The sequence below is a fragment of the Dermacentor silvarum genome, chromosome 2 (assembly GCF_013339745.2).
Source record: "Dermacentor silvarum isolate Dsil-2018 chromosome 2, BIME_Dsil_1.4, whole genome shotgun sequence".
NCBI lineage: Eukaryota > Metazoa > Arthropoda > Arachnida > Ixodida > Ixodidae > Dermacentor > Dermacentor silvarum.
The window spans coordinates 134,044,224-134,071,144 of NC_051155.1; the positions used below are offsets into that span (position 1 = coordinate 134,044,224).

General features: G+C 45.4%; 1 protein-coding gene across 1 annotated transcript; it reads left to right on the forward strand.

The window, feature by feature from the left end:
- The first annotated feature begins 1,239 nt into the window (after positions 1–1,239).
- On the forward strand, positions 1,240–25,759 carry LOC119440400 (uncharacterized). Its single transcript, XM_037705312.2, has 3 exons — positions 1,240–1,398; positions 17,977–18,128; positions 25,578–25,759. The coding sequence occupies exons 1-3, from the start codon at positions 1,291–1,293 to the stop codon at positions 25,735–25,737; spliced, it is 420 nt and encodes a 139-aa protein (XP_037561240.2). The 5' UTR covers positions 1,240–1,290; the 3' UTR covers positions 25,738–25,759.
- The last annotated feature ends 1,162 nt before the right edge of the window (positions 25,760–26,921 follow it).

The following is a 26,921-nucleotide window of genomic DNA, read 5'->3' on the forward strand; positions in this document are numbered from 1 at the left end:
CAACTCTAAAAAATCTAAGTATTTGGACCATCAACTTCAGAGTTAAGAAACTGGGGAGTTAAGAAACTGCGGTGTTAAGAAGTCGGAGTTAAGAAATTTCTAAGCAACCAGTTTTGGTGCATCCGCGTTTGCTTACATAATATAGATATATAAGAAATTTGCGAATGTAACGAGGTATCTTAAGATACAAATGCAAACTATCGTATTATGATACAGTTGCAAAGTATCGCTGCCGAGCCCTACCCTAGTCATTATAAAAGCACTGGTACTTCGTTATTCCTAACGTTTACTGTAATATACAGAATGGGGAGCTTTTCAAATATTTGTCATTCTTTATGCCGACACTGCTGATGAATTCATCTATTTAATTTTTTTTAGTTTTGTTTAGATCACAAATTTTAAACAAATTTTGTGTCTGCATTTAGAGTGCCTTTTTCTTCAGAGTTAAATACGAGTAATTGACACGTTATTTAGTACCATTTGGCATTGCTGCCATGAGTACCCTGTCACTTGATGCATACCTTCGTTAATTGCTACTATTATCAAATGCAATCTAACTAAAGAATATAAACATACTTTACCATAATCGAGCTATCAGACACGAGAGTGACAACTTGACATATGTAGATAGTTATTCTAAAAGGTTGTCTTGCAAAGCAGAGTGACATTCTGAAATTAACCTATACAAGAGGGTCAACTTGTCATATGTAGAGAGTTATTCCAAAAGGTTGTTTTGCAAACAAGAGTTTTAATTCGACACTATCAGACACGAGAGGGACAACTTGTCGTATGAAGAGAGTTATTCCAAAAGGTTGTCATGCAAACAAGAGTTCAATTTACACTAACAGAGACGAGAGGGACAACTGGTCGTATGTTGAGAGATAACCCAAAAGGTTTTTCGGACACTCGAGTTGAAATCTGACGAGGGCTAATTTTGAAATGCAAATATGCTATACATACGTTTTTTTTTTCATGCGCCGAGCTTAGATCCAACTAATATATGTAGGTCAACTTTAAGCCTAGTGGACATCCAATTCATCTACCGCTGCAGTTCTGATTGGCCAGGCTGGCGTACGCGTTCGAAGAAGAAACGCGCCCCATGCAATCAGCACTTATCAGCAGACGAAGTGGACATGTCCCCACGAGGTGGATGCTTACAGATTATCCCCCCCCCCCCATGATAAAGAGATCGTTATTTTTAATATGAAGCCAGGCTGGCGAGGCACTGCGAATTCTTTATAAAAGGCAGGCACAATTGTTTCAACATTAAACGCAGCTCTAATAGTAAACATGCAGCGACTTCCTAGACTAGCCGTTGTTATTGCAGTGCTTTCTCTGCCCCTTATTTCGGGTGAAGTTAAGAACCAGCTTCAGCACGAATTTCCAGATGTGGGAAAGGTGAGTGATTCATATTGCCTGCATGCGTGTATGTCCACTTAGTTTGTTATATTGCAAAAAAAAAAAGATTAACGCACTCGCTTTTCTGCATTCCGTGTAGTCTGGCCGGACACCATTTAAACGAATTTACGTGTTTTCGTTGTCATATTCAGGTATTTTGCCATGAGAACCATGATGATGATGATTTCTAATGCCATTTCTTTAGATTCGGAGCGGGAACAAATAACCTAGCCTGCCTAAGCTAATTAGGTTTCTATACCTACTTCACTCTAGCATTAGTCTATATCTACTTTCCCCGGTAAAGTTACCCATGCATGTGACGGCAACAGCATTATTACCACTTCGATGCCTTTTTTCCATCAATAGTTCAGATTTATTAAATGCGAAGCATTTCTTGGCGAACATTTGTTACTTAGGAAGTATCTATCTATCTATCTATCTAGCCACCTATGTCTTTTTGCTCTCAGGCTCATTTCGTTACCTTGGTATGTACCAAAATTGACACACTATGACAAGAGTATATGACGAACATAAATGATATGTGATGACATGAACGCCATGGCATGCGTGCCATGCAGGTCATGAAACAGTCGCCTAGGTATTGGTGCTCTCATGGTAGTTTCGCTAACTTGGTAGGTACCAAGATTGGCGTAGTATGACAGGAATGTATGACGAACATAAGTGATAGGTCATGCCAATCACCCAGCGAAAAAGATTAACCCTCCAAAATCACTGAAATTGCTTCGGACGTGGGTACTAAGCGAAGGAAACACTAAAGGAGGGTGCTCGAAGTCATAGTCATGAGCACGACTCGGCAAAAATGACAATGACTTAGCGAAAAAAAATATTAACACTTCAAAACCAATGGAATGGGTTCGGATGTGGTACTAAGTAAAGGAAATGACTAAAGGCTGATGATCGAAGTCATAATCATGAGCGTCACTAAGGCTTTCGCCTTATGGTCCTTAGGTGTAGCTAAAGGGACTCCTGAAGACTCATGACACGAATGTCATGACATGCGTGTCATGTAGGTCATGAAAGAGCCGCCTAATTCTTGGTGCTCTCATGGTCGTTTCGTTAACTTGGTAGGCTTCCCGCACCCTGCTTCGCATAACATCGATTTCCACAGGGCGTGGATCTGCGGGCTTTTATCGATATAATCTGTCGCCCTTTTACACGCAATAATAGCCTATCACCAACACAGCAGTAACTTTACCCCGCAGTTTGTCAGCGCTCAAGAACACAAGTTCTGTTACTTTTTATGTATTTATTTATTTATTTTTCCTGTCTTTGTCTTGTTTCATTTTTGTTCATGTCGTAACAGACCATTACAAGAAGAAACGAACTCGTAAGGTACTTGAGCACACACCGTTCGCTTGAGTGTCCTAAAATGAGCCCTAAAGAGGTTCGGGTGGCATGCCTTTATTCTGAAGCATAAACTCCTCATCCAGTCCACTGCACTTTCAGGCCTGGAGTGGCGCCTGAAACCACAAAAAAAATCGAAGAGAGCTGGTCGGGCTGTACTAGTCAAGGTGCAGCCAAATTAGGAAGGCCTTATAAGCTTCAACAAAGTGACTCCCTCACCAGAACAGGAATTGGCCTCCTTGGTGCACTATTCGGCCGCTACCTCCCGAATGACTTCTACACTTCACCCATGGCCCTCAGTCCCCAGTGGCTACGGAGCACCTGATCAAGGCGGTGGTCCGACCTGCTACGCGGCAGAGGGTGCTAAGAATCTCTGGACCCGGACAGGCCGCCAATGGAAACTGAACCTGGCAACGTTCAACACGCGCCCCCTATCGAGTGAGGCTAGCCTAGCAGGGCTATTTCAAGAATTATCAGGTATTGCATGGGATATTATTGGCCTTAGTAAGGTGAGAACTGGTAAGGCTTATACAGTGCTGACGAATGCCCACGTCCTCTGCTACAGAGGTCTTCCAGATAGGAGAGAATTTGGTGTAGGATTTCTAGTACGTAAGGACATAGCAGGCAACATTGATGAATTCTACAGCATTAATGAGAGGGTAGCAGTCGTCGTGATAAAGCTGAATAGGAGGTATAAAATGAAGGTTGTACAAGCCTACGCCCCAACCTCCAGTCACGATGAAGAAGAAATAGAACAGTTTATGAAGATGTTGAATTGGCATTGAGAAAAGTGCAAACTCAGTATACTGTAGTCACGGCCGACTTCAATGCAAAAGTGCGGAAAAAGCAGGTTGGTGAGCAAGCAATTAGCAACTACGGCATCGATCCTAGGAACACTTGAGGATAGATGTTGATCGAATTCGCGGAAAGCAATAGGCTCCGAATAATGAATACCTTCTTCAGAAAGCACAGCAACCAGAAGTGGACCTAGAATAGCCCTAATAGAAAAACAAGGAATGAAATAGATTTCATACTCTCCGCCGATCCCAAAAATAGTGCATGATGTAGAAGTGGTAGGTAGGGTAAAGTGCAGTGACCATAGGTTAGTGAGGTCTAGAGTTTCTCTCAATTTGAAGACAGAAAGAGTAAAGTTAGTCATGAAGCAACAGGCCAACCTAGACGCAGTAAGGGTAAAAGCAGACCAATTCAGGCTGGTGCTCACAAACAAATATGCAGCTTTAGAACAGGAAGATAGAGGACTACATAGAGGTAATGAATGAAACCGTAACTAGGTTGATCTCAGAAGCAGCAATTGAAGTGGTAGGTAAGGCACCAAGGCAACTAGTAGTACGCTCTCCCAAGTAACAAAGGACCTAATAAAGTAACCCCAAAAGATGAAAGTGTCAAACTCGAGAGGTCATATTCGCTGAACTGTCGAAACTGATCAACAAGAAGAAAGTAAGGGATATCGAAATTATAACGGCGTAAAATATTAAGGAAACAATAAAATATGGACGCAGTATGAAATCATTGAAAAGAAAACTTGGCATAGGACAAAGCAAAATGTATGCACTGAAAGGTAAGCAGGGTAATATTATCAGTAATTTAGATTACATAATAAAAGCAGTGGAAGAATTCTATACTGACCTGTACACTTCCCAGAGCAGCCAAGCTACTTTCATTCGAAGTAGTGATGAACAGGATACAGAGGCTCCTTCTATAACTAGCGATGAAGATAGAAGGGTCTTGAAAGACATGACCAGGGAAAAAGCTGGTGAAGGAGATGGAATCAGTCAATTTATTCAAGGATTGAGGAGATATCATACTTGAAAAGCTTGCGGCCCTTTATACGCAATGCCTCCCGACTTGAAGTGCACCAGAACGCTGGAAGAACGCCAGCATTATACTCATCCATAAGAAGAGAGACGTTAAAGATTTGAAGAATTATAGACCCCTTAGCTTGCTTTAAGTATTGCATAAAACATTCACCAAAGTAATTTCAAATAGAATCACGGCAAGAATTGACTTTAGCCAACCAAAAGAACATGCTGGCTTCAGGAAGGGATATTCTACAATGGATGCTATTCCTGCCGTCAACCACGTAATAGAGAAATCTGTGGAGTATAATCAACCTCTCTATATGGCTTTCGTAGATTATGAAAAAGGATTTGATTCAGCAGAGATACCAGCAATCATAGAGGCATTACGTAACCTAGGAGTAGAGGACGCATACGTGAATATATTAGCAAATATCTACAAGGATGGCACAGCAACCTTGGTTCTCCACAAGAAAAGTAGAAAGTTACCTATCCAAAAGGTGTCAGACAAGGAGGCACAATCTCTCCGATGCTATTCACTACATGCTTAGAAGAAGTATTCAAGCTCTTAGACTGGGAAGGCTTAGGAGTGAGAATCAACGGCGAATATCTCAGCAACCTTCGGTTTGCAGATGACATTGTCCTATTCAGCAACAATCGGGGCGAATTATAGCAATATGATTGAGGACCTTAACCAAGAAAGTGTAAGAGTGGGTTGAAGATTAATTTGCAGAAGACAAAGATAATATGTTCAGTAGCCTGGCAAGGGAATATGGCATCAAAATCAGATCTAACATCATCCTCCGAACTGCACCACTTACAATTCCCTTGGAGCAGGAACTTTTGCAAATCCAGACAAACAGAAGTGGCATTAACAAGACTGCGATGTCGAGTCCCCCGCCTAAATTTCTACATGCACCGATCTGGTCTGGCGATCTCCCCTTTGTGCCATTTCTGTAACGAATTCGAAACGATCGACCATTACTTACTGGACTGCCGGCGTTTCTCCTCCCTAAGAAAAAGAACATTGCAAATTGCAATATGACAGCTCGGCCTGCCATTGAACTCTCCGGAACTGCTGTCTTTCGGAGCTTCTGTGCTTGGACACCCACACAGGAATGTATGCATCGCCATAGAGAAATTTATTGTTGAATCAAACCGGTTCCATTATTAATCTTATTAATCCATTTATCATTACCTTATTCCCTCTTGTACTAGTATGCCTACTTTTTATGTATTTATTGTCCAACTGAATTGTATTAGAATTTATTCGCTTTATTATATTTACCAAAATTAACATTTGCTAAATTTATTCACTTAGCACGTATATAAAATCTGCCCGACTCTTGGCCGATCCCCGTGAGTGGGTATGCGCCAAAGAAAAGGTCATCATCATCATCATCATCATCATCATCATCATCATAAGAATTCTGCATCGCCCCTCAGCCTCTAGCTAGAGTCTGCAAAGGAGTGCGTTATTTAGGTCAATTACTCACAGGGGACCCTGATCATGAGAAAGAAATTTATGGAAGAATAAAATTGGGCTGGAGTGCATATGGCAGGCATTACCAAATCCTGAGTTTGATATTACCACTGTCGTTGAAAAGAAAAGCGTACAATCATTGTATTCTACTGGTGCTAACATATGGGGCATAAACTTGGAGGTCAGCAAAGAAGCTCGAGAGCAAGTTAAGGACCGCACAAAGAGCGATGGGACGAAAAATGTTAGGCTTAACGTGAAGAGACAGGAAGAGAGAGAGAGAACCAACTTTATTTAAATTAAGACCGTGCTTGGTCACTGTGGGTGGAGCCCATCTTCCAGGGCCCCACTGGCTATTGCGGCGCGCCGGGCCTGGTCGAGGGTCGCCAATTGGCTTCCCAAGTCCAGTTCGGAGAGTCGCGCCTCCCACTACCAATTGCTAAGTGTATAGTCAAGTAGCGGCAAGACAGCGTCTGCTGGACGCTGCGTGCATTGATAAGTGATGTGTTCTAGTGTCGGGGTGGAGTCGAACCATGGACATCTGCGCTGTGTTTGTTAGGAAATAATTTGTGCAGTCTATGTAAATGTCGGTAGGTGTTTGTCTGTATTCGGCGCCAGTCCCTCGCCTGTCGCCTGTTTAGCTTGGGGTGAGTTGGAGCTTTGGTTCGCCTTCCTAGTCGTTGTGCCTCAAGTATGTCTCTCGGTGTGCTGCCGGGTGTCGGAGAGGCGTCCGTTCGAGCGGTATGTATCGCGGCTCGGCCTGTTATACCTCGAGCCAGATGATCCGCCCGATCGTTGCCTTCCACTCCGGTGTGCGTGGGACACCAGATTATCCCGTGGTCCATTGGAGGCTTGGTCCTAGTATGAGAAGGACCCCGGCCGGTAGAACTACCCTGAAGGAAGAGCCGGCAGGCGTCTTGCGAGTCTGTGAGTATATAAGCCGACTGGCTCTTGGCCTCAGCGTCTCGGATGGCTAGGGCTATGGCCGCGGATTCCGCCGTGGCACTTGAATTCGTGCGTACGGACGCTGCTACGATCGGTCTCCCCCGGTTTGTCGCGACAGTCACATAAGTAGGAGTCGCTGTCTCACCTCTGGGGTATAAGCCCGCGTCAGTAAAGTATGTGTCTGCATCCTCCTGCCTTTTGCGCAGGATGGCTGCTCGGGCTTGTCGCCGTTTCACGTGGAAGTGAGGGTTCATGTGACGTGGGATGGGGTTCACATGAATTCTTGTTCGTAGATCAGGTGGCATAAGTATGGTCTCGTCTCCGCAGAACTGTGGCGTTAGAGGGTATCGTAGTCCTGTTAGCACGGAGCGCCCCTGGGGTGTTGCGTTTACTCTTTCGCGCTGGGCCATGAGTGTGGCCGCGGCGAGTTCTTCGTATGTTTTCATCATGCCCAGCTCGCTGAGACGGTCAGTGCTCGTGTTTTCGGGCAGGCCGAGTGCCGCCTTGCAGGCAATCCGGAGCAGTCGATTTGCTTGGTCGATGTCAGTTTGTCGGGCCGCTTGGAAAGGAAGAGCGTAAGTGAGACAGGAAGATAGCTGTGTGGATCAAGGGACAAACGGGGATAGCCGATATTCTAGTTGACATTAAGCGGAAAACGTAGAGGTGGGCAGGCCATGTAATGCGTAGATGGATAACCGGTGGACCGTTAGGGTTAAAGAATTGATACCAAGAGAAGGGAAGCGCAGTCGAGGACGGCAGAAAACTAAGTGGAGTGATGAAGTTAGGAAATTCGCAGGCACAAGTTGGAATCCGCTAGCACAAGACAGGGGTAATTGAAGATCGCAGGGAGAGGCCTTCGTACTGCAGTGGACGTAAATATGAGCTCATTATGATGATGATGATACCCGCACGATAAACCTTAAGATAAACACCGCGCCCACCCCTTTTCAGCTTCGCTGGTCAACCTTCTCCATGGGATGTAAGGGCCGAACATTTTTTTAATTGTGATAGCAATCATATGGACACTGCAAGAGAATCTCTGCCGTCATCGTCGCCGTTGCCGTGAGGTTTCGTATAAAGTCCCAGGCCGATAAAATCGTCGCCGCGCGCTCTATGCTGTATGTGAGCGTGATAGCACGCGCCCAACGCGCGCTTTCACGGGGAGCGAACGCTCGGGGAGAGAAAGCGCGACGTCTTCCGTTGCCCGAAAGGCCGTGGAGGGATGGGAGGGAGGGAGGGAGGAGGGGGGGACGACATTGTGCTGCGGCACCAAATGCGTATCTTGCGAGCGGGCGCTTGGGGATCTGGAATCTCGCAGGCGAAAGGAGCAAAGCGGGAAGGCAGCGCGGGAGGGAGGGGGTGAGGCTTCTGCTCTGTGAGCAACCGCGTACTTGTACTCGTACTTCGCGCGGCCGCGGGCGGTATCGTGCACCGTATCTTGAAAGCGATGTGCAACACGGCTCCTACGTTTCATGCGCTGTGCTTTCGCCGCTCAGGTTCCGTTGAAGCGATAGACCGCACGAACCTTCACTCGCTGCGCCCGGCGCGCTCGCTCACTGCCAGCGTTTTGACCGCAGTTGTGTGCGGTCATTGAGTGTGATCTATTCATGTTTGCTTGTGCACGCTGACACCATACTTGTTAATTTAGTTAGCAAGTGAATGTGTCCAAGCTTATGCAGCCATAAAACTACTATCCTTACTCCGTATAGCTATCTACTAATTCGCGATCGCAATTGATGCGTGGCCTTTTGGGCTAAACTGCGATTTTTTCCTTCAACATCTACCTTGTACCACTACCTATAGCTCCAAGAGATTCGGTCACATAAATTTCGTCTCTGCTTTTTTTTTCACCAATACTCTAAATGTCTCTTGCTTATCTCGATGGCTGACCGGTTGACGCTTCGGTCCACTTAAAACCCAAGCGCTTCTGGAAGGTGTACGATACCTACAGTTCTCACTGGGTGAATCCCTTCGCATTCCATTAGGATGCTGAGTGGTCTCCGGATTTTGGCTGCAGCATACACAGGCCTCATCTAGTTCCGAATATTTGCTCCAGTATGTATTTGTCCTTAGGCAACTGGCTCGAGCCTCAAATAACAAGGCACTGCTCTTTGTGTTATTGTACAGGTTTTCCCTTCCCATTTCTTTCTTCGCCTTTTTGTTTCCATTATTTGCATTCAAATATCTCTTGTTTCTCTCACTTTCTTTGTGATGACTCCTGGTTGTCTGTTTACAGTGCCAATTACCATGGACTTTCTTGACTTCTTTCTCCCTTCTGTGTCCACGCTTTTCAAGTACAGATACTTGTGTCCTTTAGCGGCCCATTTATTTTCATTCATGTTTCCGAGTCTCACTCAGGAACATGAACCAACTAGAATTAGACTTAGATATATCAAATTCTTTTTAGTGCGACTGTCACGACATTTCGCACCACTCTGCCAAACACGGCAGCATACAACAAAGAAAAGCAGGAGATTAGTAGCAAATGCTTACGCGTGTCTTAGATTACTCCAAGAGGAGTTTCTGCGTGAATGTTTAGTTCCCCCGCACGGCCGGCGCCACCGTTGCCAAGGATGCGCGCAGACCAGAGCCATCTCGTGGTGTTGCAAGAAACCCAGCGGCGGTGACGCTTGCCTCCTCCGCTGATTAGTTGGCTTGTTCAGCGATAGAACAGCCGCCCAGCTCCCACGGTCACAAAAACCCGGCAATGTTGGCAAGGGAAAGCTTCGCGTTTAAAACTATACCCATGTAATTTCAACCGGGGTCCGCGTACTCATGAGCACAAGACTTTTGCTAGGCGCCACGAAACACGAACGGGAAGATCTCCTATGGCCCAAATTGCGTATCTAAACATTTTGACAGAACTGCCTGTCTGGCTGTTCAATTTATTATAACTTTCCAGTGACTCCAACCACAAAATAGGTTCATTGTCGTCGTCCCCCCGTCGGCCTCCCGCACCTAGACCACGAAAGATTAAAAGTAGCGCCTCGACATCTCCGTCGTCCACTCCCACTGAAGAAGGAATCGAGTTGGTTCCGAAACCTCGGGAAAATAAATCTATTATTTGGTTGGTGCCACTTGAAATTCATTAAGGTATGTATGGACTGCTGTTGCCCCGTCACTTGCATTGTAACTATAGTAACGGGCCCCCTCACTGTATACACTTCCCTTTAGCTTACGAAAGTACCCAAGACCTGAGAGTAATTGAATTGGTCCCGTTCTCAAATGCTCATAGGACTTGAGGCTTCTCTAAGATTTTAATGTTCTAGCATTTCTTCGATTTTTCCCTGAAAAACGTTCCATCATCTCGAACAGATAATACCACAGCCACACTGGGCACCTTATATGGCGATCGAGCTCGATTGGGATTAGGTTTGTCGATTTCAATTACCTTACTTCCACAGCTTGCGGGAGAAAAGCGAATTGATGTTAAGAAATTTGATACCGGTAGGGCTTGATTGCGATCGAAAGTGTCCTTTGCTTATGGGGGTATCAAACGAAAGAGTGCCAAAAAAAAGTGGAGGGTGTAAAGCTTGACTTGAAAGGTTGGGCAGATGCACAGACGTCGATCCAATCCAATCAGATGCGGGGAAGGGAATAAAGTATTCCTCACGTTTCGTCTTCCTCACGAGATCGCAGTTGCCGGCGAGCAGAGTGGTTTTCAGCGATACTAGGTAAGCACGGTAAGTTTGGCTGCAAAAACGACGAAGCCAAGTGGACAATCCGTTACACTCCATTCACTGGGCTCTGCAATGGACTAAGGACAGTGTCCTGGCTTCCGCTGCAGGCAGGAGCGTGGGGCGCATGTACATCAGTGTTATTGCTGAGGAGCGGTGTACATACCACACGGTGGTAATCTGAACAGAACGGATAGCGAAATTTAAGTGAAGCTAAATCTGTGGAATCCTGTAATTGGGCGCTGATCAACGCTGATGGTTTTCCTTCGGTCACACGGGGTCCACACCACACCAGCTTTGTGAAACGTCTGGTATCTGCAAGGGCACTGTTCTTTCGCACGATGGCAGTTGTCTAGTGTCCTCTGTCGCACCCTGTCTCCTCCGCATATTGTAAGAACCCCTTTTGAGGAGTTGGAGCACTGCAACGCTTGAAAACGCTGTATCTCTTCTATTTTTCGCATAAGAAGCTAGGCATTGAAACTGGAGCCATGTAAAGCGCCAAGGACGTGTTTAAGCATGTCATTGGCAGGATACGTAGTGATGGAATAACCCATATCGATCGTAATTGTGCCGGCTACTTCAGCAATATCGGATAATACCTATGCAGGTTCTAAGCGTGTGTGCTCAAGCGTTTCGTGGTTTGAGTTCCGCGGACTTGACAGCATCCGAGTGCAGTAATGAAAACATTTCATAAAGAGTGTTCTGTAGATTTGGACTACAAAATAACCCAACGTTCGTGTGTTTTTCTAGCCATGCCATGTGTTTTACAAGGAGAATAATAGAATCAATCACTTCCTCATGGACACGCTATGAAGGCGTCAGGATAGGTAGAGAGAGAGAGAGTAGATTTTAATGAAGAGAAGGGAGGAGAGGTCGGCCTGGAGAGCGTGTCTCTAGCCTGCTACTCCTCACTGGGGTAAGGGGAAGTGGGTGATACAGAGAGAGGTAGGTGACAGGTGATTATGATATCGTACAAGGAGCTACTATTTACACACGTTGTCCAATACGCGGTTGTGCACTTTTCACACACTACACGCAGGAGTAGTGTTGTCCGCACAGAACGTCATCGCACAAACACATTTCGCGCACTGCACACTGCACAGGTCCTAGAGACGACCGTCTAAGCCCGTCTCACACATAAAGTTCAGAAGTGATCTTATGGTGCGCTGGGCATGATCAACGCTTCTCCATGCGCCTAAAATCTTGGCTTCCGAAAAGGGGCGGGAGTCCAAAGAGTCAACACTACGTTTTAGTGTCCTTCGCTCGGTCGCATATTGAGGGCACACGCAAAGTATGTGTTCTATTGTCTCGGGAGTGTAACAGACGCTACAATCAGGGTCTCGTTCTCGTCCAATCTTGTGAAGGTATTTGCGAGTGTACGCCACACCAAGCCGTAATCGATGGATTAGTGTTTCCTGGCCTCTCCGCATCCGAAGTGGAAGTCGGAATCGCAAGCCGGCGTCAAGTCTATAGAGGCGCTCTTGCCGATGTTCGGGGTTGTCCCATTGTCGCTCCATAGACGTTTTGATGGAGTTGTGTAGCAAGGCGTTGATGTCATAACGGCAAAAGGGAAGTTTTATAATCTTCCCGTCAGTGTGCGCAATTTTTGCTTCCGCGTCAACCTGCTCATTTCCGGCTATTCCACAGTGGCTGGGAATCCACTGCAGTGCAATGTTATGTCCGGATTGAGACGCCTCGGTGAGCAGAGCCATGATGTCGTATATTAGAGGGCTATATGCGCTTCTGGGATTCATATAATTGATTATGAGTTGCAGCGCCGGTTTTGAGTCGCAGAACACTGTCCAGTTAGCCAGGTTTTGTTGTAGTATGCAGCGGACTGCTTCTCGAATGTAGATAGGTAGATAGGATAGGTAGAGATTCACAATAATGCCTAAGAAGCGAGGTACATATACCATATAGGTTAGCAAATGAGAAATACCCGGTATAGAATGTTCCATTTTTGCGCGAACGTGACTGACGTGCATTTCACTGCGAATCTGTTAGTCTCTAGTTGGTCCGGATTTTTTGTGGCGTGCTCACCGAAAAAATGGCAGCTGGAAAAGGGATATGTGTTTGTGATTCCGCGTGAGAGAAATATGTTTTCTGCTATATCCGAATTATAATCCGACGACATCATGTCTGCAGCTTGTGTGTAAGTCGTACGTTATGCATTTTCTGACTCAATTTACTTATGACCAACAGTTTAGTTCCATAAGGAAGTTACACTTGGCGCACGGCTTCGAAGAATGAGGATGTATGCTGCATTTCCGCAACCGTTCGTACGCGCGGGGCGCACGTCGCTTGTGGTGGTGGTGGTCCTTGTACAACGTCGTCTAACGTCCGTTGGGGCGGTGTTGTATACTTGTATAACATCCGCACCAGCATAGCTGTACATCCACTCTCATAGGGTGGAATGGAAGCGGATCAGCTACTATGCTTTGTGCACAATGTCACGAATGCCTATTGACGCATAATTGGAATTGTGAATGGGAAAATATGCGTCGGAAAAATTTTTGACGGACCTATTGTGTGACTGTTGATCATAGAAAGACCAGAGGCTTTCCCTTCGGACCGTTTTGGAAACTTACACGACAGGACCTTTAGAGTAGTTCCGCAGACCATGGCCTGGCTCGTCTGCGTTGTAGAAACCAACCACGTTTTGCTGTGTTATTGAAATCCAGCAGCCTGTATGACCTGCTTTGACGGAATGAGCGAAATTTGGCAGTTCCACCCCCAGATTATTTTTTTTCATTCCATATAATTAGATAAGTGCGCGTAATTATTTATTGAATTTCTCAATTATTAAAATTAGATGAAAAGTGTCAAACAGAAAATTGTAGAGCAGCGTGAGAAACTACTGATGCAGCTTTCTGTTGCTAAATATAGGTGCTACATAAAAGTGTTTTTCTGAGCGTGAAAGATGCCCGCGAATACACGAAAAGTGTCTCGAGCGGCCAGTAGCGCGGTAATTTTGCGTGTATACGTGGGCTTCTTTCACGCTCTGAAGAAGTCGTTTATGTTGCCCGTATTGAGCAACAGAAACCTGTATCGGGAGTTTTTCAAGTTGCTCTACAACATTCTCATTGATACTTTTCGTTTAAATAAAATAATTCAGAAGTTAATTATTTATTCAAGAGTATTTTTTTAATTAGGCGGAATGCAAAAAAATCTATGTCCTAGCAACGCCAAACAACATTACCTTGGTAATATCCAGCTACTTAGCATTTGTATATTTTTAAGGTTTGGCCCCATGAAGTGAAACCCCCTGTATAATTGCCATCGCAATAATAAGTATTTCAACGTAGGAGCTGAGATCTGTTTATTCCGCTTCCAGTTTATTTTTGAGTTCTTTTGCCCCTTCTCAAGTGCAGCATAGCCAGAAGCGCTCAAAACAGTTACCAACCCCATCTTGCCTGTGCCACTTCTCTTTCTCTCTCTCACTTTGCCGCCTCTGCATTTAATGTATCTGCAGCTTGCAGAGTTGTGCTTCATCTTTGCCTCTATGCAAGATAGTAACACTTACCATTCTACAGTCTCAGAAGTTAGTTGTTAAGCTATAGCGCAGAGTCACCTATGAAGTTACTGAAGTGTCACCTGCTGCCTGCCTTTTTCCCAGCGGAGCTGTTCAAGCCGGCCGTTAGTCCGTGATTCGCGAACAGAAAATGTGGGCCGATCCTATAGCGGTGGTGCAGAAAGGGTCCAAGCGCAATGGCACATACCCCTGTGAGCTAGCGAAGCTGACCCTGGCCTAGTCTAGTAAGCCTGGTTGGGACTACTTAAGCTAAGTCAGTCATCGACCGCCAATCGATAGCCAATCAATAGCTAATCGATATTCGAATATTATTCAATAAATTGCAGAAAATTCTGGGGATGACTTGGTAGGGCTTAGACAAGCCCAAATGGGTGGCCAATACATTGTGATAGCCAATGGATAGCCAATCAATAGCTAATCAAAATCGATCAATATTTATGAATTCTGGAAAAAGCTGGGGATGACTTGGAGGAGCTTAGCCTAGTCCAAATACGTAGCCAATACCTAGCGATAGCCGATCGATAGCCAATCAATAGCTAATTGATGAATCATCAAATAAATTACGGGAAATGCTGGGGATGACTTCGTAGTGCTTAGCCGAGCCCAAAAGCCAGGAATAGCTAGGTAGCCATCAGCTCCGCTGTCTCTTTAGCATTGCGCCATCAATGGAAGCTACGCCAGGCTACGCTATTTAGTTATAGTTTCCCGTGCTTCCATCGCTGAGCAGCGGGATAACTTCGCAACTCTAAGGGCGACATTGTCATTTTTACTACAAAGCCTAATATTATTCTGTACGAAATAGTTCCTGGAGAGTCGTGCTCATACTTCAGCAATGAACTTAGTGCAGAATCACTGTTAATCCATTGGCATTGCTTTTATAGCTGAAGGATCACAAATCAATACTAATGGCTTTATGGTCATTCAATATAATGAGGAAATTACCAACTCCATCCTTGGTTACAGTGCGTAGTGTGTGATTGACGAGGTGAGGTTTTCCAGTAGCACAAGCAGGAACACGCGCACAGGATGCATATAAACACACCCGGCGCTAACTTCCAATGAGAATTTATTTTAGGAAACCAACCGCCATTATACCATCAGCTTGAAAATAAATTGTTCGAAAACTGCTGTTTCCAAAAATAAAATGTTGTTAGAAGATAGCGCCATGTGTGTGTATGTGTTTATGCGTCTTCTTGTGTCCGCGTTCTTGCTCGCAGTAGTAGAATACCAAGCAGTGCACATTCAAACTCTCGAGCGATTGAACGCACATTGCGTGTATGATGTCACCTAGTTGCGACAGGAACAGCCATACATTCTTTTATCCGTTTTTTACTATTCCTGAATACTGCATCTGAATCCGACCGCAAGCAATGACCGGAACCAAAATTGTTAGCAGAAATAGTAGCTGGGTATATTCATGTCTCTAGTGCTAACACATTGTTTCCTCGAAGTGAAGCTTGGCGAGACTTAAGGATGTAAAAACATTCTCTATTAGTCCAGCAAAACGTCGAATGAACGCCTCTCGCGAGAATAATATTAAGAATGATTGCGTGTGTATACATATACAAATGCCAGGGACAGTCGTCGTCTTCCTCTTCAACCTTTTTTTCTCGATGCGCTAGAACCGCGTTACGCTGACAAAACCCACTGTGAGAGTCATCTGTGACGGGATAATATCGTTTAAGACGTGCAAACATATTCACGTTGGATTTTGCTAGACCCCCGACATGTACGCAAGAGGGGTGCCACCACGCCAGTTATGTCATTTAAATGTCTACAAATTGCCAATGGGCCAAAAATAGTGCGGCAAAAATTTGCGGCCACAGCCGCACCTTCACTGTTGGATTGCAAAGGCGCCCTAAATCACATTTTGGTAAAGGAAAACGGTCGATGAGGGCCGTCGTACCACTGTTCCCAGCGGTTTCGCGATGCCACCATGCGAAGACACGCTATCTGGCTGGCTTCTTCGGCAAGGCGATTGGCGATTGGTCTTGGTGAATAAATCTTCGGCATGTACAGAGAAGGATAGGATAGGGCCAAGAAATATCTGCGGCGATCGGGGAGACGTACTATCGACCAAAAAAGTTTACGGACCACGGAATCTCAGAAAACGCTAAACACCCGAGAAGTCTGTAAAAGTAGCCAGTAAAACCATACATCACAATTTTGTTCGCATATACCAGTACAGGTTGAAAATGGGAATACCAGGCTGCGTTTTGAGGCTGCGGAGATATTCAGCTTTTTCTTAGATCTCTTGGTCCGTAAACATTTTTGGTCGATAGCACATGGACATCATGTAAATCAACGTTCGTTTCGTACGTTCAACAAGATACGGCGTTGAGTGTCGGAATTGTGCACCGCATAAATGAAGCAACTCTTCTACAGCTTCGGCAACGAACTGTCGACTTATCACTGTCACTTATGATCCCGCGACGTGGGTCATGGCGTAGAGTAACGGAATGCAACAAGGCAGCTGCGACACAAGCAGCGAAGGCTGAGGGTTTTTCTGCGGCTTCTGCGTAGCGAGCAATATGGCCAACACAAACTATAACCCATTGGAAGTTGTTCGATGAACATTGAACGGGGCCCAGGACTTCGACATCAACTCGTACAAACGGTGTACGCGGAGGAATCAGAGGGTGAAATTGGCCTTGATGGAGCGTTTGAAGGTCGCTTATGATGTTAGCATTAATTTCAGCTGACCACGTAAGGATCTACTGAGTGCGGAATCTATACGTAAACGCGCTTCTAGATACGCTGTAGCGTGCGGGCGAGTCACAGATAACTGGTTGTCAGGACATCATGCATGGCACGTATTGCACGTCCCTGCTTAGACTTTCCGGCACATCAAGGGGGAAGCGAGCACCACTCGCTTTGTACACGGTTTCATAGAGCAGGCCGTCAAGGATATAAAACTAATCAATAACTCTTGGAGTACAGTCACCAAAAAAAAAAAGAGGTTCCAAGCTTCTTTTCTAACGCTGCTCTTGCTCGAAAGTGATAACATCGGCTCATAATGAGCACTAGCATACTGACAGTAATCAAGGGTGTCTAAATCGGAGTGTGCCATTGCCAATGGTTAGCGAGAGAGGCAATCAGCGTTTGCATGATGGCGGCCTCTCCGGTAGGTTACCACAAAATCATATTCTTGTAGTCATAAAGCCCATTGCACCAGACGACAAGACGGATCTCGAAGACCTGCAAGCCAGCGTGCAGAATGGTGGTGGGTTAAAATCTTGAACGGGCGACCATAAACATAACAGCGGGATTTCTGAGTATCAAAAACAACATTGAGATGTTCTTCCTCTCTGACTGTGATTTTCACTTGGAATATCTCAGACAACGACTGGCATAAGTACAAACGCTCGGCTTCGTTGTATCGTTGTCTGATTCCTATGCCACGGGAGTCAGTACTGATACTGATTTCCGTGGCAAAAGAAGGGTTGAAGTGACGCAGCATAGGGCCCGACGTAAGCAGGAACTTGAGTTCACAGAACGACAGTTTTGGTGGAGGTTGCGGAATGCCCCACACCTCCTCCAAAACTGTTACGCATGATTGTCCGCTTCTTTACTGAAGAAGGCTAGTATGAGGTGATCGATCCGAGAGATAGCCGTTGAAATGCTGCCGCTCGCACCAGGCCCCGTCGTCGTCTTCCTTTTTTGTCAGAAGTGCTTGTCATGGAAAGTGGGAAAGTTGAGAACTGAGTGATATACTTGTTGCGCATAAGAATAATACGTTGCTATGACATTTTTCTTTCGCAGGTTTTCGAGGGTTTTCGGGCAGGTCTCGCACTCTTCGACGTCGACAACGACGGTGACCTTGACTGTCTAACCACAACAGAAGTGAATTACGACGCCAGCGTGCCAAGTGCAGTATACATTTGGTTTCTCCAGGGAGTAAACGGACACGAAGGGTAAGCTTAATTTCGACTGGGCGCGCAATTAAGCTATCATTGAACAGGGGACCGAGAGGGTATAAATTGCCTACGATGTAGCATCTCGCACATTAGCATGTATGTCAAAGACTGACAGATTCACTTGGTGGTTTAAAAGAATGAATGGTTCTCCAGATTTCAGCAATCTTGCACGTTTCATAAATATAAACTTCGCTGCAGCTTTGGCATTGTTTACCGCGATACAAAAGTAAAATGCACTTACCGTCGATCTTGCAGTAATAATTTCCCAGTCTTGGTTTTCAATGGCTCTTCTATTTTGTTCAGATGATGAAGTTAACTGTAACCATGATTTCGTGATCTGCAGATTTCAGCATTCCTGCACGTTTCGATAAATTAAACTTGTCATCGTTCTACTTGTATTATTGTATCTCGTTATTTACCGTCCCTAAGCATCGCACATCGATGCAGGTTTGACATTGTTTATCGCGCTACGAATGTAAAATGCGCTTACTGTTACACGAATTTAGTGACAAGGTTTCGCAGTCCTGGCTTTTAATTGATCTCCTACTTTATTGAGTTTGTTGGCGCAACTATAATCGTGATCTGCGTCAGCCGTGGGCTTAAAAGAACAACGTACTACTTCTGTAACTACAAGTTCCTAAATCAATAATTGGGAAAGGCAACTACAAGTTTAAGAACTGCCAAAAGAACACCGCGGACAAATTTCAGAAGGCCAAGTTATCGAGAGATGAATCCCTACTCATAATGTCTTTAAAGACTCTCGTATCGCTAAAAGAACTCTAAGAAATGTAGCTGACTGAAGACGTTGTGGCGTGCAATTTAGACATTATGAGATAAGAGAAGTTTCTTACCAGAAATTACGTGGAGCAATGCTGCAAGCCGGCTTCAGCTGCGCTGCGGATTTGTTCGGTATTACACTTCATAAGCTCCATAAACGCGTCACAGTGCTAAAACGCTCATTCCCAATCTGGAGAAGCATGCAGGTGAATTTCAATGGTATGATAACATTAACCTTCGTGCCAACGACTTGCACGGAGGACATGCGAGACATGTCCGCCGTATACATGGCAGAATTGGTAGCACGCGCGGTTCTACTGGCGAAGGTGTGTGCTTCCTGTCGCCGCTGGCAAGCCACTGGTCTGAGAACGTTTATAAGCGGCACCTCCGACCAAGTAACCAAATTTTCAGGTGTGAGCCATTTAGGATCAGTTACGCACAAACCACTATGATTGTTTTGCATGGTCTAAATCAAAAGAACAGTAGCACCGTAATACCCAGCACAAAAGTCGGCCTTACCTGCAGTGATTGCTTCGTGTCTCTTGCATTGCGCTGCTAAGGGCGAGGTCGCGGGACCAAATTCCGGACAGCACACCCGCATTTTCGATTGAGGTGAAATGCAAAAACGCCCGTGTACCTTGCATTGGGTGCAAGTTAAAGAATCCACTGGTGTCAAAATCCATCCGGAGTCTCCCACTGCGACATGCCTGATTATCAGATCGTGGATCCAGCACGTAGAATCCACGAATAAATTTTGTAGAGTGGGCCTTAAATAGATTTTTCTTCTGATGCACCTTCTTTAAAGCGAAGGTCTCGTGACTTACCCCCTGCGCGCCCCATGTGGGGCTTGGAGTAACTGCACCATGAAAGGCAAGTTATCTAGTGCTTGTTGAGCAAAAACATATAGTGCCGCGTATATAGTTACGCGTATATAGTATATATAGTTACGCGTAATCGCAAAATAATTGTTGGCTTGAGAATGCATAAACGGCTCTCCGATCCGAGGACGGATATATATATATATATATATATATATATATATATATCTGTGTGTGTGTGTGTGTGTGTGTGTGTATGTGTGTGTGTGTGTGTGTGTGTGTGTGTGCGTGCATGCGTGCGTGTGTGTGTGTGTGTGTGTGTGTGTGTGTGTGTGTGTGTGTGTGTGTGTGTGTGTGTGTGTGTGTGTGTGTGTGTGTGTGTGTGTGTGTGTGTGGTGTGTGTGTGTGTGTGTGTGTGTGTGTGTGTGTGTGTGTGTGTGTGTGTGTGTGTGTGTGTGTGTGTGTGTGTGTGTGTGTGTGTGTGTGTGTGTGTGTGTGTGTGTGTGTGCGATTTGAAAGAATATTGCAAGCATCCACAGCAAATTGAGCTCTGGGTGCTTGAAATCGCATTCATGATGAAGGCCGGACCCCGGCCAGGCCATCGAAGTGAATTTTTTTTCCTTTCTACGTACGCCTGCACTTTCACTTTATTAAACTACACTTCCGAACGTCTAATTCCTTCTTTTATATGTATGTATATGTATGTATATATACTATAAGTTAAAATGATTTTCACAACTTCGCGCTAATCTTTGCTTTATTGCCCAACAGTACTGTTCGGTGGACCGACATTCGTCAGGTGTTACATGCAAGTCGACGGACCAATGAAGTTCGGTCCAGGACAGAAACTATTCGGCAAAAAACCTGATTGCCACGCAATTGCGAACACCATTTTAAGACATTAATTGTCCGCCCCTCTGAACAACCCTACTGAAGGTGTTTGTATATATACAGGGTGTCCCAGCTATCACGCAGCACGATTTAAAGAAAGAGGAATGGCGTTACGCGCCGCAAACCTAGTGCACTTTAACTAGATGGCGCCACCATACTGGCGGAGGCCAGGGTCGTCTGCGCCTGCGCGCCTGCCTATTGGGCGCGTTTAAAGGGAATATTTCTGCTGCTTGATAGCAAGCGCTTGCGTGGCTGAGTGGTAAGGTATCCGACTCCCACGCAGCGGGCCTGGGCTCGATCCCGGCGGAGAGTGGATACCTTTTTTCGCAATTCCGGCGATGGCGGTTACGGCCAAACGCCGGCGGCGACATCATCGTGAACCAAAACGGCTATTGGAATGAACCCATAACAGCTTACGCTGTAACAGCGATTGTCCCATAATCCAACATGTCCTCAATTCACACCGCGTTACCTCTACAGCAGCTTAAGCCCAGTAAAATTTATCATATGCCTGCGCACACTCCTCTGCTGCTACAAGGCAGTAGAAATGTCATAGCAGACCAGCGAGAGGAAAAGAAATCAGTTGGCCTTTAAATGAATATCGGAATGAACCCTGCTAGCAGTGTTGTGATAACAAAATTAGAGAGTGCTTACCATTCGATTAGTCCACTTTGGAAAGAACTGTGGATAGCCCTGTCTCTCTCAGAAACATGGCCAGTGGTTCTAATAAACGCTATAAATAGAGCAAGAAACAGCTTTTAACAGTATATCAAGCAAAAAATAAATAAACATAAACGAAGAACTGACCGGCCGTGGGATCCATATAATCAATGTCTGGCAAGGTTAATCATCTGAGTAGTGTGTAGCATGTACTTACTCGTATGAATGTATGTGATAGTTTTTAAATAGGATACCTAAAATTCGGTTTGCAAAAGGCAAACGTTGTTGTTTTTTTTTTTTTGCGTAGATGAGGTCGTCGAGGCAGCGACGCTTAGTTTCATTAACTTCATAACTGGACACTCCAGAGCACATATTCCAGGTGGCCTAATGATGCCGGTAAGTTCGCAAGGTGCAACCACGCGGAAGGAATGGTCAAATTAGCACCAGTATATGGATAACTTAAACTAGTGGCAAAAAATATTGGTGTAACAGGCATTTTCTCAAATAGCACTTTTACAGCAATGGCGGGCTTCTTGCACAGATACTAGAGCAATTTCATGTAAAGATTGTTCACGAAAAAGTTAAAATTGTTAGGAACTTCATTGTTCATTTGTAGTGGAAATCACCTGCGAGCTCATAAGCACCAATCCGCCTACAGCATTCAGTCCATGAAACGAACTAGATAATAATTTCTGTAGAAAAACCTAATCAGCCAAGTCATTTACTAGTTTTCATGCAAGGAATGTTCGCATGTTCGAATTGGTCATATTAAGTAGAGCAGTAGAAACTTCCAGTCAGTTTACAAAATGTATGTACAATATAAAAAAAAAAAACATGGTACTAAAGACGAAAGCCGGCGATTTGGTCCGCGTCTTGCTGCGGAGATCCTGATTTCGAGGATTTGAATGTTGTCATGTCGAACTACACTCCCCATATGCAGCAAAATTTATTAACACTTCCGTAAAAAACAGCAGAAACATTAGCGCTAGGCACCAACTTTGTAGACGACGCTAGGTTATACCGCCCCCCCCCCCTTTAATTATCGATTTTTCAGTACGTAAGTATGAAGACCCATCCTATTATAAATAAAGAACACGAGGTTGCGTATATATCTCACGCAACCAAAGGTGATTGATCAACAGGAACTAGCACACAGGAATGAGCAACTTGCTGACGATCTATATTGTGACATTTGCTATATAGGAAACATCACGGAGGAAGTAATAGCATGCCGACTACCAGCATGTCAGTACAACGCATTTCGTCATCCGCCCACCATGTTTCACTAGCAAAGATATTTAAAATTTTCTGTCACACGGCATTTCATAGTAATCGTGGTATATATATATATATATATATATATATATATATATATATGCACAACACTGAGCAGCCTCCGGCCGAGCATGTAGCGCGGTGAGTAAGGCCTAATAATAACATGCAAATAATACCAAGAATAGCAGGCACATAAGCTCAAGTAGCTCGAGTGCGCAGTGGATGCGTTACCTTAAACATTGCTCTAGTGAATGGGGATACCTACGTTAAATGACCGTTCATGTCCGCAGTGCTTGCATGGTGAAAATAGACTGTGTTGTTTGCAAAATAGACGGCCCGGGCCCGGCCCGGGCCCGTGGCGGCCCGCCCGAGCCCGATCAAAAATTATGGCGACCCGGGCCCGGCCCGGCCCGGAAATTGTTCCCGCCCGGCCGGCCCGCCCCCCTGCAGGTCGAAACCGCCCGAACCCGGCCCGAGACCGAAAAATTGGGAAAAATCAGGAGCCCGGCCCGGGCCCGCGTCAAAAAACCCGAGCCCGGCCGGGCCCGGGTCAAATGCCGTGCCCGATGAAAAACTCCTACCCGGCCCGCCCGGCCCACGGGCCGGGCGGGCCCGGGCTCGCGCATGGTGCATCGTTGGGAAAAATCGAAATTACACTGCATTAGAAGTAGCCAGTGGATTAACCGTAAAGCTAACGCACGAAACATTCTGATACAAAAAAAAAGGAGCGCGCCGATGTCAACATGACGTTATACTGCAGGTACGCCAACTACGCGGGAGCGACAAACAGTGTTATGCGGCTAAAGAAGTCGTAACTTATGTACATCGCACAAACACTATCGAGGTTATAAATTAAACATCGTGAGCGGTAGCTGTATGAAGGCGTCGCCAAAACTTCAAAGTGGGCATCAAGTCTGTTACGTTTTTCGCCAGAACTTGGCCACGGCAGCGTGCCACCAACACCGAAGCTAAAGTAACACGGAATGTGTATTGTAATTAACGCACGGTTTGCTACGGTTAATATTTAATGTCCCGTCATAAGAAAACCTCTCTACGCGAGTGAAAAAAAAGGCTTTCTTACTGTGGAACATTGTGAAGTCCATAGCTGCCACCACAAAACAAACCAAAGTGCAACCGCCGCGTCGGTAGGTGTCTGACGCGACGAAGACCACGCGATGACTACGATGAGGACCAGGTCACGTGGTCACGTTGGCCGCACAGATAGATAGTAACGACTACATAGTGCTCCGCTTACCTGGAATTCTGTTGCACGTAGCTGCCGCTAGTGGCGATGACGATGCCGCCGGGGCGATGACAAAACTAATGGGTGGCTAAAGTGCACAAGTATACGTACCTGAAAAACGCGGACATAATGGTGGAAGAGGTCAAGAAAGTTGGCAACCAAGTTCAGGGTAATTGAAGGTTTAAATAGACAACCTGGAGTCATTAAAAACAACGTTAGAGTAACAGATACAGTGAATTAGATGCAAGGAAAGAAAACAAAGAAACCATGGAGATGTACAAGAAGGATAACGAAAAAATTAGACGGCAAATTCTGCACGATAAGACTAAGGGAAGTGCCTTGCTATTTGAGGCTCGAGCTGGTTGCCTGAGAACCAAAACATACCGGAGTAAAGAGAGCGAGCAAGCGAGAGAGGAAAGGCAGGGAGGCTAACCAGGAGTTTCCTGTTTGCTACCCTACAGTGGGGTGGGGGATAAAAGGATTGGAGAGAGTGCAAAGAGAGAGAGAGAGCGAAAAAACAAACAAAAAACAGACACAGGTATAGGTAACACAAGAGGCGTTCTGATCACAGACGTTCACAAAGGCCAGCGGACTTCAGGAAGCGCAGGAGCGCTTGCACGGCCTTCGAATGCGATGTTGAGACGCGTCGATCGTTGTCGAATTCTTTGTTCCGATAAAGGCTGGTCGTCCAACTGGTTCAGCACGACGGAAAGTGATTGTCTCTGCACGCTGTATTGTGGGCCCTGACAAAAAACATGACGAATCGTTTCCGCGTCTCCACAATTGTCACATGCTGCACTGTTGGCCATTCCTATGCGGAGCGCGTAGGCATTGGAGAACGCGTCGCCCAACTCTAGCCTGCACAGAAGGGTCGCATCTCTTCGGGCAAGTCTTGGTGGAAGTCGAAGGCTTAAGGTTGGATCCAAGGTGTATAATCGGGGGTGCATAAAATGTGGTTTATTCCTGTCTGAACAAGTGCATTGGCGTGCAAGTAGGCGGAGCATCCTTGCAGAATCTGCCCTAGACAGCGGGATCGATAGGCAGTTGTCTTCTTCATGAGCTGAACGAGCAGCTTGAATAGCACGTTCATTGCCAATGATTCCACAGTATTCCACATTGACTTGGTACTGTGTACGTTGCAACGGAAATATGGGGACCACTTAGCATACCCTAATGAGATGTGAAGGGCCTCAACCAGTGAGGCCCGTAGGTAACGCACACCTATCAAAAGCACTTGGATTTAAACTGGATGGAAGCATTAACCAGTCAGCAGTCGAGATAAACAATATACGTTTAGAGTATTGGTGTAAAAAAACCAGGGAAAAGATTCACACGACCGGATCCGTTACAGGAATAGGTAGCGGCACAAGGTAGATAGAGACGTTTCGAGGAACAGGAAAAGATGTATACAAAAATGCTAGAGTAAAAGCCATATATAGCATACCTGAGTAACGCAAGCAGTTAGGTGACTATCTGTCACCGCCCTGTTTCAAATAGGATGCCAATAAAGCATACTAGGCACTATTACCGTTCCTTTGCGTTTGGGACTTTAACAAAGGTGGTTCAGTAACCCTTTAGGAGTACTCTGGATTGTGGCGAACTGATTCATGTTTTCTGTACTTGAGGTACAATCGACCCCTTTATTTTTTACTGAAACTTCAAAGTTGTAAGTTTGCAAAAAGATCGTCATGCGCTGTCTGGTAGATAAATGAACATATAAGCCCGAAATCCAATTATCTGTATGCATGTCTTTTAATATCAAGTTTTTTCTGATCTTTGCAGGCGAAATATTACCTACTACGTCCGTCCTGGCGACGGCCCAGGCCAGCTTCTCTTGAAGGACCAAAATGGTGAATATCTGGATGCGGTCATGAAGAAACGCATTATGTTTCTCGTTTCTGTTATTCTAAAGAACGAAAACAACAAAAGTGGCGTTGTCTAAATAGCGCCAGAGTAAATCATTAAGGATACCTATAACGAAAAGGCGAATTTATCACGAAAGGTCAACGTTCCGCTTAGCAGAACTGAAAGAAACCGGTCATAAATGTACCAAACTGGCGAAATTGAGAGATTATTTAGTGAAAGATCCAAGCAAGTAGGGCTATGCTTAGAAGAATGCTTTGTTCCTCCTCGGTTGGCTGTCTCCTTTTGTTTCCTGATAACGTTTACGGAGCCGGTGGGGTCTTGTAAAACCAAATAAACTATGTTGTATGTCCTAAACCATGTTTTCGTGCAATGTTACGCTCAAAGGTTGATTTTTTACTCAAGCGGCATGTTTAATTCGGGTTGCGAGTGCCTACTGAAATCTCGGTGATGATGCCGCATTAACTTTTGAAGGGCGAGACGTATAAATACCAGAAAAAAATATTTATTTTCTATCTAAATGTGAATAGAATAAGCATAATGAACATAACGAAAAAAATATTTTACGGAAAGGCTTTCAGCAATAGGAGAAAAACTCAAAGCAGGGAACTGGAAGTGGGCTTCATTCCAAACCACCTAGCGCTTCGTCTCCAGCTTGTATAGACAGCTCTCATCATATGTGAACCGTAGACATACATTTAATTTGCTTTGAACCATATGTCTGGCGCCACTGCAGCTGGATATCTTGCATCGGCCTGTCTCTTCTGACCTTACTTTCAAAATACAGTAAGAACAATAAGAACTTATTGAGGTCCTGAGGATTTAATCCTGTGGGAGTTCCACTCGGGAGCTCTTCGGGCGAAAACCGTTGGCGACGCCCAAGTCGGGACGGGAACGTGGTGACGCTCCGCAGTCCTTGGGCCCTCTGACGGCCTTGAGGTTGGAGTTTGGGTCCGACTTTTGAGGCTTCTTCCCATATCGGCCTCACTGGAGAGAGGTGCTTTGGTAACCCGGTACACTTGCCAGAGCATGTGCGAGAGTGAGCAATAAAGTTTCTGGGCAGTCTGGGCATTTGCAGGGATCTCTGGGTTGTAGTGACCTTAGTAGGCCTCGTGACGGATACGAGTCCGTTTGTAGCATTCGAAACGCGGCCGCCTGCGCGCATTCGAGTTAGGCGTGCGGGAGCGGGTATTTGATTCTGCCTTTTCGATAGTGGAGGTAATTTCGTGGGTAATTGAGTAGCGGGTCATTAAACTGAATGTT

What these genes read in the sequence shown, in the direction of transcription:
- LOC119440400 (XM_037705312.2), top strand. Translation starts at nt 1,291, where the DNA reads ATGCAGCGACTTCCTAGACTAGCCGTTGTTATTGCAGTGCTTTCTCTG. An exon ending in AATTTCCAGATGTGGGAAAG is followed by an intron (nt 1,399 to 17,976) that starts GTGAGTGATTCA and finishes TTTCTTTCGCAG; the next exon opens with GTTTTCGAGGGTTTTCGGGC. An exon ending in GGAGTAAACGGACACGAAGG is followed by an intron (nt 18,129 to 25,577) that starts GTAAGCTTAATT and finishes TGATCTTTGCAG; the next exon opens with GCGAAATATTACCTACTACG.